The sequence below is a fragment of the Delphinapterus leucas genome, chromosome 13 (assembly GCF_059928025.1).
Source record: "Delphinapterus leucas isolate spDelLeu-1000000601 "Yukka" chromosome 13, BTC_Dleu_Yukka2, whole genome shotgun sequence".
In the NCBI taxonomy this organism is placed as follows: Eukaryota; Metazoa; Chordata; class Mammalia; order Artiodactyla; family Monodontidae; genus Delphinapterus; species Delphinapterus leucas.
This window is the reverse complement of record NC_143141.1, coordinates 31,853,123-31,866,601: the sequence shown is the minus strand read 5'-3', so window position 1 is coordinate 31,866,601 and position 13,479 is coordinate 31,853,123. Positions and strand designations below refer to the sequence as shown.

The window sequence follows — 13,479 nt, the reverse complement described above, 5'->3', positions numbered from 1 at the left end:
AGAGTAAATATTTGAAACAGACAAGTGAACCAGTCACTACGCATGAACCATATGATGTTTTGCACTGAGAAGTCCGCTAGAAACTAGTATAGCAAGTAAGAATTCAGTAAAGTGGTCACATGTAGAGAATATCGTAGCTTTAGGTTTGGAATCTTTTTTTCAGTTTTATTATTATCACATTGTAAGATTTCATCATGAAGAACCAAATTTATTGTTTTAATGATGAGAAGTAACTATTAAAGAATAGCAGAAATGCCAGTGATTCAACACGTTGAAAGATGGGTAATAATGGGAAAAGATCAAAAATGTTATTAATATTGTGAAAAACACAGAACAGCTTTACTTTTTACAAATTTTGATGAGAATGTTGTGAAATAGGAAGCTATATCCTACGTGAATGGACGTTTTAATCTAAATGTTAATATGTATGGTAACTCAGTTAATGATTTAGCATATTTTCCTTCAAAATTATTGTTTTAGAGAACAGAATCTTGGCATTATCTTCCTCAAGAAATGGACTCTTCCCACACCTTGGATACAACCCAGACCAGGTTTAATGTGAGAGAGAAAGGGACTGAAGTGACAGACTTCCCCTCTCTGGAGGAAGGTATATTGACCCAATCAGATAATCAAGTAAAGGAGTCGAACAGAGACCTCTTATGTTCTCCATTGCTAGGTAATGCCTCTTTATTTTTAACTAGTAGTAATACCTCACATTTGTAAAATACTTATGGGGGAGTGCAAATCTTGCGTCTAAATGCTTTCTTGAGCTGAGGAGCTCTGTAGAACTGTACTCAAAGGTAGTAGCTTATTTCTCGTTTTCCACACTGGCCAGCTGGCCTAGTTATATTTAAATGTGCAGTTGCTCCTCATTTTATCTCCCCCTGTTGCTCTCAGAAGGGAAAAAGGTGGTAACTTCCTCTAGTGGGTATGCCTCCTTAGTCCTGAATTTGTGGAGCTTTTCTTGGGGTAAACCATATATTTATCCTTTGACTACTTCTCTCAGCAGTGGAGGCTCCATGATGTATAAAAAACAAACAAAAAACAAATGTTCATGCTTAAGCTCATTAGATTCTTAAAATTAGGTAAGACATATATTATTATCCTAAGTTTTCAGACCCAGACATTGAGATAAAGAGGTTAAATGACTTGTCTGAAGTAGAGCTTCCTGCTTTCCTCTGTTTAATGTGGAACTGATTTATTAGCTCTTTACAAAAGATGAACTTTAAGTACTTTTCAAATCATCAAGGTAGGAGGTAGAATTGTATTATCACTACTTTGGATTGTTGCATATATATAAGAATGCTTAGCCAATATGGTAATTTCAGTTTTTTCATTCCTAAATCATATCAGACAAATATTCTTTGGTTTTTCCTTCCGTTTTCTTCAGATGTTTATTTTCAAAAATTGAAGAAAATGCCACAACTACATATTTTACAATTAACTTTTGTCAAGGGAGTGGGATTCAACCATGGAGTTGTCTTATCAGAGTTTTGTAGAGGAGCAAGAATTAGGAATTAATTCAACAAGTTCCTTTCAAATACAAGCAAATACTATCCAAGTAAAAATACTAGTGCCAGTATATTCAGTGATGTAGATCATCAAAGTCAATTTTAGTTTTATATTTTAAGAAAGATGTTAACATTAGAGTTCCCTTGTGGGAGGAGATTACTATGATAGTAGATGAAAGGGAAGACTTTGCTATGATCAGGTATTTGAAGGGCTGTCATGCTAAAGAGGAAGCAATGTATTTTTCATTTATTCATTTATTTAACAAATATCTAAGTGCCTATTGTGTGTTGGATGCTAGGGATATATAGATGAAAGCTACTTCTTCTTTTGGGAAGACAATACAGTAAAAAAAAAAAATAATAGTACCATGGGATGAGTTGGATAGTGGTTTAGAGCAGGAGTCTGCAAACTACTAGCCATAGTCTAAGACCTGATTTTGTGAGCTAGAAAAGGTTTTAGCATTTTTAAAGGATTGTAAAAACAAAAGAAGTATATAGGATAGAGATACCATGTGTGATCAACAAAGCGTAAAATATTTACTAGCTGACCTTTTATAGAAAATGTTTGCTGATTCCTATTCTAGAGGTTAAAATGAGACTACGTAGCTTATAGGGAGGCTGTTTTCAACTTGATACAAGAAAGAACTTTCTAATAGAGCCATTTAATACTGGAAAGGCTGTATAACAAAAAAAAGTGAGCATTATGTCATAGCAAAGTGTCAAGCAAAGTTCTCTAATAGGATAGTTTCAGCATTGGGTTGGAGATTGTGCTACATGGCTTCTAATGTATTTCCTAATGTAAAGTTTTATAACTCCAGCCTCTCATTTACTATAGATAAAGTAGAACATTTTAATTATTAGATCCCAGGATCTGATGGCCAGAGGAAATTTCATCATTGCTTTTTTGTTATGCTTGAATCCAGTCATTGTAGGGTGTACCTCACCAATGGCAAATGTCATGATGATGACTGGTGCCAGAACAGTTAGGTATCTCAAAAAAGAGTGATCCAGGCCATCAGTAGTTGCCAAAATGTGAGGAAATGTGGGGTCTTTGTTAAAAAATCTTCATGATTCTTAGAGGGGTAAAGATTTCCGTTATGAAGGTTTAAGACTGAGTCTGTAGCCAAAGAGGAACCATACCGATTAGTCCTTGGTGGTAAAGGTTATCGTTATCTTTCAGTTTCTTATTTTTAATTAATCCATTCAGTAAATAAATAATTGTATTTTGAGTGCCTACTAAATGTAGCTGGTACTTTGCTAGGCACTGAGGGTACAGCTGCGAATAATGCAGACACGGAGTTGATAATCTAGGTGGGAAGCAGACAGACCAAAGATTAAAACAAGAGTGTGACAGTTATGATAGGGAAGGTATGCAGTATTAGTATAGGCATTCTGAAAGCAAGAAAGTATACTGTAGCAACAGTATTGCCTTCATATTGAAAGAACAATTCAGTTTTAGCAAAACGTCACCAATCTATTTAAATTAATATGAAATAGAATGCTGTTGGTTTTATAGTTTTGTTTCTATTAATATTTAATTTTTTGTTTTATAGTTGTAGAAATACTATAAGGAATAAGGAGTTTATACCTAGTTGTACACATTTAAGGACATTATAATAAACCTTATTTAAGGTGGCATTCAGGAATTCAGAAGAACTTTTTTTCCTTTATATTAGCAGTTCTCAAACTTCTTGTTCACAGAATTTCCTTGACACTTTAAAGTTACTGAGAACTTTTGTTGATGTGGATTATTGATATTTTCCCATATTAGAAATTATTAAAACTGAGAAATTTAAAAAATATTTATCAACTCATTAAAAAGTAACAACTCCATTGCATGTTAACATAAATTATCTAGTTTTTTAGAAAAATAACTATTTTCCAAACCAAAAATGTTTAGAAGACTAGCGTTGTTTTACTTAAAAAAGAAAAAACTGTAATGTCTGACTTAATAGAAGACAGGCGGGTTCTGATAATCTGCTTCTGCATTCAGGATGTTGCTTTATCATAGGTAATGTAGCTTCTGGAAAATTCCAGTGTATCCTTATGAGAGAGTGAGAGTGAATAAGGCACATGGTATGTTAATATTACTTTGAATATAATTTTGACCCCAGGCATCTTCTGAGAGTGTCTTAGGGATGCCTGGGAGTCTGTGGACCACACTTTGATGTAAGATAGGAAGAAACACTCATAATGGTTAGGAGCACTTGCTAAAAAGTAGAGTGTTTAGATTCAGATTGCACTCTGGTACTTAATCTATTTGAATGTGGACAAATTACTTAGTATTCTTTAAGATTTATGATCATGTTTCCTCATCTATAAGATGGGTATAAAAATACCTATACTTCAAGGTTGTTATGAGGATTAAATAAAATATTGTATGTTAAGTGCCTGGATCTTGTCAGGCTATTAATAAATGGTATTTGCTGCTGCTGCTGTTATATTATCATACTAATGCTTGTAGAAACTTCCAGATGGCAGCATATTTAGGTTCTTTAAAATACTATATAAGCTAAACAATTAATTTTCAGCATTCCCAACATCTTTATATTTGAAACTTTGCAGTCACACAAGACAATTTCGCTTCTCCTGATTTGCCTTTGCTGACATGTTTGACAAAAGATCAAGAGTTTGGGCCTGATTCCTTGTTTCACCAAAGTGAACTAGATTTTGCTCCTCTGAGGTAGGATGATTTATTTTTCTGTTTGCATGTAACCTTTCTACTCTTTCTTTTCTTCTAAGTTGTTACTGATATTAATGACTTCAGGTGAGACTTTGGGTTGGGAGCTAGATATTCTCAGTACACACTCTGAAGATAACAAGGCCCTAAATTAAGGCATGATACATGTTAATTTGGCATAGTAATATGTGTAAAAATGAGCCAGGGGACTTCAGTTTCTTTAAAAATAATTTCTAATGTATTCTAGTATATTAGGCATATTTTAATTTAGAAGGCACACTAATTTTCTTCCTTCTAAATCTTCCCTTTTGCTGCTCATCAGCCCACACCCATTCTGTAAAAAGCATTCATTTCATGGTCACTAGCTTGTTTGGCACTGTCATTTTTGTCAGCCAATATTGAATGAATCTAGCTCTCTCTCCTTCGTAGGAGGTGCGAATATGAACTAACACGATTTTTCTAATAAACACATCGAAATTAACAGTTACTCCAAATTAATGCCCTTTAGTCATAATGAGAGACAAGTCTGGAATTCTCCAAAGCATATTTGGAATTATCCAAGAATATGTTTTCTTCTTTTAGAAATAAAAAAGAAGCCTTAAATTAAAAAGTATAAATGTTTACAGAGTAAAAACCTCTGCCCTGTGCTATGTATTACTTCAAAATTACTTTTGTGAAAAGTGTTCTATACACAATAGTCAACCAATGATTAGGTTACTGTTTTGTTTGGGGAGTAGCTCACTTAATTGGTTTTCAAGAGCATAATAAATGAGTAGTAGAAGAATTAATGCAGGTTAAATGAATATTAAATTATGGTAGGTGATAAACTACACATTTTAAATAGTAAAGTTTGATATTTTCATTTAAAGAATCACTTTTTGGGGCAATATTGTTTTGAGGGAGGCCTGAGAAAATATCAGGGTCATAGGATGGTAGTTTACCTTCTGTTTTAAAAAAATTTGCTTTGTTCAATCATTAGCCACCCTAAAGGAATTTGAAATTAGGACTTTGTTTTTCAATATACTTTCAAATAACCTCGATTTCAGTGACATATCAGTTTTGTATTTTTTCATGTTAGTATTTTAAAATATAAATGTTTTTAATGTGTTATTTATTTATTTTTAACTGTATATTTTCAGGGGAATTCCTGGTAAGTCTGAAGACACTGAATGGTTTTCTCGACCGTCGGAAGTTAGTGAAGCTTTATTCCAGGCAGCCTCAGAAGTAGCTCCAAACTTAGTTAACAGTTGCTTTAGTGTATCTCAGCACCCACTTATAGGTAGTACAGCTATTGACTCTCAGCGCTCTTTATTAACTCTTGAACAAGGGACTAAAGAAGAGATTGTTTCACCTGATACACTTGAGGATCTGAAAACCCCCAAAGACTCTGATAGTTATGATGCTCTTTATTCATATATGTCATGGAAGACACAAGAAGTTATACAGGAGCCAGAAACCAATTTAGCTGATAAAGATCAAGTTTCTTTTTCAACTGCATCTGATACAAGTGATGAATACATAACTCCTAAAGGAAGTGACAGTTTTGATGCTTCTTGTTCATATGTGCAATATGGGAAACAGGAAGCTTTACAACAGTTAGAAAAATATTTAACCAGTAAGGACCGTGATTCTTATTCAGATTCATCTGACACAATTGATAAAAATAAAATTCATAAGGAAAGTGACAATTTTAGTGCCCCTTTTTCAGATATGCCATGGAGCAAACAGGGAGCTTCACACCATCCAGAAATATGTCTAATCAGTAAGGACTGTGTTTCTTTTCCACATGAAGTTGCTCCTCGCTTTTATAGTAAAATGCCACATTGTTTTTTGCATTGTTTCTTGGAAAGAGGAGGAAGAGAGGTTCCCTTGACAGCTGATAGTCATTATTTTGAGAGTGTTTATTTAAGGGCTCCTGCTGAGAATGAGATGAAACAAAAGATGGATTCTTTGGAGGGTTATAAAGGAATTGAAGAAGATCTGGGGAAAGAATTATCTCAATGTTTTGAACTAAAGGAGAATAGAAATACTTTAGTATTTTCAGAGGTGCATCCCAGATCTTCAGAAATACAATATATTGAGAATGTTGTAGTTACTGATAATTCTGTAGAAGTGTCAGAAGCACATATACTCTCCACGGGGCATGATACCTCTAAGATGGAGGTTTTTGGTGGTCCTCTTCAGACTATTAAATCCAACTCAGATGAGACATCAGAACAGCTGTGTTTTCAAGAAGAAAGAAACCAAAAGCCACCTTCTGCTTTTGGTGGGAAAAATGTTGATGCTACTGAAAATGTAGCCTTTCAGGCAGTTATTGCCTCTATTGAACCTTCTGAGAAAGAGAGTACAGTAAATGAAATCCAAACTGACATCAATAAATCTTTAACAAATGACAGCCAAGAAAATGAACCAAAAAATCCAGATCTTTCCCTATTAAATTATGATGAAAACTTTTTCTTTGATAAACTTAATCACCCACGCTATCAATCTACTCCTGGGGTGTTTGAATCAGCAGCTTCAAAACCATTGTTGTATAAAAAAGATGATGGTGATAGCTCCCTGTACTGGCATCCTAATATAAAATCACTCCCCAGTGCTCCTCAGGAAATATTCATTAAGCCACTTTCTCTTAGTCCAGAGCTTAAGTCGTCATCTTCTTTAAGTGAAAAATCTCTCAGACAGGCTGTTGGTCTTGGCAAGACACAGTCAGCTTTATTTCAGTATGATACAGACAATGAACCATTTCTTCCCATTGGGAAGATAAAGTCTGTTTCTGCTCTTGACCTTGCAGAGAAGTTAGGATCTTCAAACATTATTTATCCAGTGAAAGTATGGGCTTCAGATTCTTTGGTTTTACAAGATTTAAAGCAGCACACCTTTGAAGAAGTTGCAGATTCCTCAAACTGTATTTTGGGTAAGAATGGAAACTCTAGTAACATCATTGAAGATCCATCTGCAGCTGTAGGAAGCAGCTTTTCAGCAAACTTGGTGGCATGTAATGCAAAGTCACAAGGTGCTTTGCCAGTGATCAGTGATGCATCATTAATTGCAGTTGGCCAAGAGACATTGCTGAAAGCTGATATAGACCAAGGTGAAATTCCTCGGCCTGTGGGAGCCAAGTCCAGTTTTACTGTCTATACAATTATGCAAAATGACTCCTATTTTGTAGAGGGCCTGCAGGGGAAGGCTGAATCTGACATCTATACTCTGGATGATACTGAATGCTGTAGCCTAGATGAAAATGATGTTGTATGCAGGAAAAGAGTTGTTGAACTACAAAGAGAGGTGAGACAATAAAATGATTGTTGGGGAGAGACATGGTCTTTTCCAGTATTGTTTCAGAAAATGGTATTGTTATTTGTTTTTACTTTTACTCTTTACTGTTTCCCAGATATGTGACCAAGGTGACTTGACTGGTGAGTGCATTAAGCTAGCAGGTTTAGAAAATTTGCTTGATGATCTAGAGATTTGTGACAGATCCCTGCACTGGCAGTCTACTATACAGCTACCATCTAAGGAAGAGAGCAGTTTTGAAGAGCCTGTAAGTTTTTCTGTTTGACATTTCTTATGCGGTAGGGAAAGAAATACTTTAGTTGAAAAATGGGGATGAAAGTATAGGGCCATTTATATCCTCTAATACCAAATTGTGATGTGTAATCTGGTTTTCATCTGATATCCAGGAATATGCTGCATTAATTTGTTAGAGGTTGGCGTAAAAGAAATATTTGTGCTTTGTAGACCATGAGATTTAGTGACTTCTGTGGTGTTTTGGAAAAGGCCATCCTTTGGAGCTTGCAGGCCTTTCATCTTGAGGCATCTTAACTCTTCCAAATTGTGCCAGCAAGAACCTTTGGAATGGTGTTAAGATTAGACTCATTCATGGAGATATTCAGTTGTGCTTTTTTCTCCCTATGGCCTTCAATGTACAGGCCTTGGTATATAGGCCCTGACATATTCAAGTATTTGTTTAGAAACCCCTGAAAGATTTTAACTTCAGAGGTATCTTGAAGTCACAATTTTCTTTTATATACAAGGCTTCATTTACCTGGATCCTTGGATCTTTTGGCTTTAATGTTTCTCTGGTCCCATTGCTCATCCGGTTTTGTCTGATACTGTCAGCTCCAATCTGGGTCCCACTTCCTGATAATATATCCTTACATTCTGTTAGTCATTAAAGACAGTTAGATCATATATGTGGTATACTTAATGTTACTTTCCTTTTCCAGTTTTCCCATGTATAAGATTAGTATGTCATTGGAAAGCTGCTAGTTTGAGTTGCAATTATATTTTAAAATATTTATTTATTTCACTACGCCGGGTCTTAGTTGCGGCATGTGGGATCTAGTTCCCTGACCAGGGATCGAACCCTGGGCCCCTGTATTGAGAGTGCAGAGTTTCAACCGCTGGACCACCAGGGAAGTCCCTGCAATTATATTTTGACCTTTAGGTTCAGGTAGTTGAAAAGAGAAACTGAACAAAGATATTGTGATGAATTTTTCCTTTTATTTACAATTTATTTAAAAATTTTAATATAGAGAACTGTTAGGTTAGTTTTATTTTCTTCAACATTCTAGACATTGTTTAATTCTAATTTTCAATTTAATAACGATGGGGATGAAAATGATAGCTAACACACTGTGCTCAAATAATATGCTAAGAGATTTACTTACATGCCTCAATTCATTTAGGCCTTTGGTCAATCCTATCAGGGAGGATTGTTGGGGATTATTATCATCCCCATTTTACAATTGATATTTAGAGGGTTAAGGAACTTGCAAGTAGGGGAACTAGTATTTGAAACTAACCTTGTCAATATACTTAACCACTATACCATAAACTGTTCTTCAGTGAAACCAAAGCCAAGATTTTGCATCATTTTGGCAAGAGTGAAGGTCAAAGTTAGTTTTAATAAGAATGGGAAACAAAATATCAATTTTAAACTTAGAGTTTCTTTTTGCCTTTTTCTTCCAGTTTTATTGAGGTATAATTGACATACAACACAGTATAAGTTTAAGGGATGCAGCGTAATGACTTGACTTACATACATCATGAAATGATGACCACAATAAAGTTAGTGAACATCCATCGTCTCATATGGATACAAAATTAAAGAAATAGAAAAAATATTTTTTCCTGGTGATGAAAACTCTTAGGATTTACTTTTAACAACTTTCATATATAACATACAGCAGTGTTAATTATATTTAAACTGAGAGTTTCTAATTTTTTTGATAGTGCTACTTTTGTAATTTATGTCAACTTTTCATGTAGATAAAATATATTTAAAGACATGAAGATGTATATTCAGTTAACAGTGATGTGCTGAGATTAACTGTGACACAATTTCAAATTTTATTTGCCCTTAACTGTAGGACTAAGGTTTTTAGTCCAGGGAGGATGCTGTTCTCTATATTGTCTTTCACTCTTAGCTCTCTTCTGTGGTCTGGGAGTTAAGTAATGCTAATATGAGGGAAACAATGAGCCAGACGTGATGATAATCTTCCTGTGTGGCCCAGCTTGCTCTCAGGGGGTTTGCCTACTCTTTGGTTTCTTCCTTATTCTCATCTGTGTCTCAAAAGAGGCATTCATACTTGTTTGCCTCACTTTGATACGTATCCATCATTCTCTAAATGATTATTTGGGTATCCACTTATGTATGATGTAGGTTAGGGCTATGAAGAGACTGGAGAATTGGAGTCAGAACCCTGTTCAGTTACTTTGTTATTAGCCTTGTGCCTTGGGCAAATGATTTTGGAGGATCACTCTCCTTCCTTGTCTACATAAAGAATAGGAACAATAATAATCAACAACCTCAAATGTTGTTATGTTAAATGGGGTGTAAGGTATGTAGCACTTACATGGTTAGTGCCTGGCTGTTAGTTCCCTTTACTGAAACTAGACCATTAGACTCTTACCAGGACTTACTACTCTAATTCGTTATTCTGTTCCTTCTCTCTCCTTGTTCCTGGCAGCAGCATATTACATTCTTTTAACCTCTATAATAAAATACTGTTTTAGTATCCCTTATTTTGGCCACGTAACTCTTAAATATTATTTAAGGTTGACTCCTTAGATTTCTTTCGTGTTTGTTTTGTTGGTCCCCCCTCCATCCCAAAGAATTTGTTTCCTCTCAAGATTTAAATGCTTTTCTCTGTGTGGATGGTTATCATCTCTATTTTAAGACCCTAGTATTATTTCTCCTAGGTAGACCCATATTCTATCTTGCATGAAATTTTCCTGTGAATAGTCCCAACATCTCAAATTCACCTTGCTTAGATCAGAATAATTCATTTTTTTCCTAAAATCAGAGTGACTTACAGATTTTCTCAGTTCTTATAGAGGTGTTAGCATTTCTTGGTTTCTTCATTGTCTTTGATTCTGTCTTCATTATTGATAAAAACTAGGAGATAAACAAATCTTGATTTTTTTTTTCCCCTCCTGACTCCTTTAATTTTTAGTGATAAACATCTGTTGATCTCTTAAATAAATATATCTCATCTTTTTCATTCTGCATTTTATTTTTTATTAACTGCTCTAATAATCTATATATTTCGAAGCTTTGAAATGTTATCAGAGTCAAGATTGGAATAGAAATTTCTTTCCCTATGTTTGGAAGCTTTAGGGGAAAACTTCTATTAAACACAGTGCATGCATGAGCACACACAAGTATTTATCTATCATATATGTGATATATACAGTTGACTGTGAACAATGTGGGAATTAGGGGCACTGACCCTCTGCGAAGTTGAAGATACACAGTTGGCCCCCTGTATCCCCGATTCCACCATATTCATGGTTCTTCCACATGCACAGATTCAACCAATCTTGGATCGTGTGTAGTACTGTAGTATTCACTATTGAAAAAAAAAATCCACGTATAAGTGAACGAGTGCAGTTCAAACCCATGCTGTTAATGAGCTGCATGTCTCCTTTGGCAGTAGGATAATTGAAAACTAAGAACTTTGTGCTATGTTTAGAGCAGGGTTCCTCTACACTATTGCTTTGGGATTGGATAATTCTTTGTTGTGGGGGGCTGTTCTGTGTATTTTAGGATGTTTAGCAACATCCCTGGCCTCTACTTACTAGATGTCAGTAACATTACCCCCACTAAAGTTATGACAGCGAAAAATGTCTCCAGGTATTGCCATGTTCCTTGGTGGGGGGAGGTGAGGGAGTGCAAAATCTTCCCCATTTGAGAACCATGGGTCTAGAGGAACTATATGGGCAGTAGAAGTAGAATTATTTATTTCCACATTCTGCCAGCTTCTTAAGAATGTTTGTTACTACACACTGAAAAATCTTTCATAAAAGAGGATAGAAAAATTCATGCTTATGTACATTTTTAGACTCCCTCCTGAGAGGGCAGCACTGGAATAACTTTTTAGGAAAATAAAAGTGGTAGGTTGTTTTTATATGAGAGTATACTGTGAATTTGGTGAAAAGTTGTGTAATGTTTTATGTACCAACATCAGTACTAATAGTTTCTAATGTTTTTTCTTTTTTTTTTTTAAGATTTTTTTTGATATGGACCATTTTTAAAGTCTGTTGAATTTGTTACAATATTGCTTCTGTTTTATGTTTTGTTTTTTTGGCTATGAGGCATGTGGGATCTTAGCTCCCCAACCAGGGATCGAGCCCACACCCCCTGCATTGGAAGGCGAAGTCTTAACCACTGGACCGCTAGGGAAGTCCCCTCTGATTTCTTTTTTAACAAGGACTTGCTGGAATGTCATGAAACTTCAGGAACTTCTTTTTCAGCATTTAACCTTTACTTCATCAGTTTATATTTCCCACTACTTTTGTTTCAAAAAATTTGAGAACTTATGATTTTTGGTAACTGATCACAGATACAGTTCTTTGATGCGTTTATTTTTCTTCTAAACATTTGTGGATTTCTTGAAAATATTTCTGTTCTCTCTTCCCTCCTTTCCTCTTTCCTTTCCCTAACATACCTCTCCTTCTTAAAAAAAAAGTCCTTGAGCTTGTCAAGAATATTACCATAGTTCAGATCATACTATTGTTAAGTAGCAAACTTCTGAGTAATAGAACACTTCTAGGTCTCCTATCTGTAATACTCTATACAGGTAGACTTCCAAACCCTCAGATAATTTGTAGAGCCTTCCTGGAATTAACCAAACAAGATATGATCTATATATGAATTCAGGAGGGTTGAGAATATGATCTTGAGGAACTGGTATAACTGCTTAGCATTCATTTTCATAAAAATGAGGTTATTTTTTAGTAGATGAAGTCTAAAATTAATCTTATTTTCTTCATTTTTTATCTCTTTTCATAGGTATGTCTTTCTAATATGGACATTAATCAGTCCTTTGCATCTGTATTGCCTCCATCTGTTCCTCATGAGCCAACTAGAGAGTTGGAGTATCACTCTTCAGATCTCAGAATGTTGAGGGTATCTCCTGACACTGTGCCAGGGACTTTCAAACATTCAACAGGTATGTAAAGAAGGAGATATTAAGTGTCCTTATGACTAGCTTGTTAAAAATATCTTGCTGTGCCTAATTTTTTACTTTTGAACTCCTGCAATAATGTTAACTTTGGATTAGGTGTATTTATAGATCTTCAGATCTTTTGTTAGATGAACCATTTGATTTTCATTGCATTCTTCATGACAGTGTTTAGAACTGAATTACATGGAGGAGTCTGATATTAGAGTCAGTTTGTTTCTATATTCCTTTCTGTGACTTGAAGGGAAAAGGGAATTAAATGAGCATAAGAACAGATACAAGTTTACAGAGAGGAAACTGAGAGATTAGTTTTGAGGTAGAAAGCAAGATTGTCTGCTGAGGGAGGTTGAGAGTTGTGGAGGTGAGTTAAGGGATTTGAGGAGAGTGGCTTGGTGAAGGCTTAGAATTTATGTTGAAGTGAATAGGGGATGGAGCTGACCAAGGATAAGCAGATGGATTGGCAGTAGCTCTGAGAAGTCAGCTGAGGTTGGAGATGCCTATCCTGGACATTTTCATGTGAGTGAAATCATACAATATGAGATCTTTTGTGGCTGGCTTCTTTTACTGAGTACGTTTTCAAGATTTATCCATGTTATAGTGTATATCGGTACTCATTCCTTTTTATTGCCATAGTATGGATATGTCACATATTGTTTACCTGTTCATCAGTTGATGGACACTTGGGTTGTTTTTCACTTTTTGACTCTTAGGAATAATGCTGTTATGAACATTCACGTACAGGTTTGTGTATTTGTTATTTTTATTTCTCTTTGGTATATATCTAGGAGTGGGAATTTCTCATTCATGGTAACAGTGTTTA

The 13,479-nt window shown here is 35.1% G+C and overlaps 1 protein-coding gene across 11 annotated transcripts in view; it reads left to right on the top strand.

Annotated features, from left to right (window-relative positions):
• Window positions 1-13,479, top strand: part of ALMS1 (ALMS1 centrosome and basal body associated protein) — a 226,430-nt gene that overhangs the window by 33,712 nt on the left and 179,239 nt on the right. For 9 of the 11 annotated variants that reach the window (XR_016395400.1, XR_016395401.1, XM_089923013.1 and 6 more), the window contains 5 exons: window positions 481-676; window positions 4,077-4,194; window positions 5,331-7,476; window positions 7,583-7,732; window positions 12,488-12,647. Coding sequence is in view for 9 of the 11 variants with exons in the window: in XM_089923013.1 (XP_089779139.1) it covers window positions 481-676; window positions 4,077-4,194; window positions 5,331-7,476; window positions 7,583-7,732; window positions 12,488-12,647 (2,770 nt within the window). In the remaining 2 variants the exon portion in view is untranslated. The remainder of the gene's footprint in view (window positions 1-480; window positions 677-4,076; window positions 4,195-5,330; window positions 7,477-7,582; window positions 7,733-12,487; window positions 12,648-13,479) is intronic. The other 2 variants (XM_089923012.1, XM_089923017.1) reach the window with 2 other exon arrangements.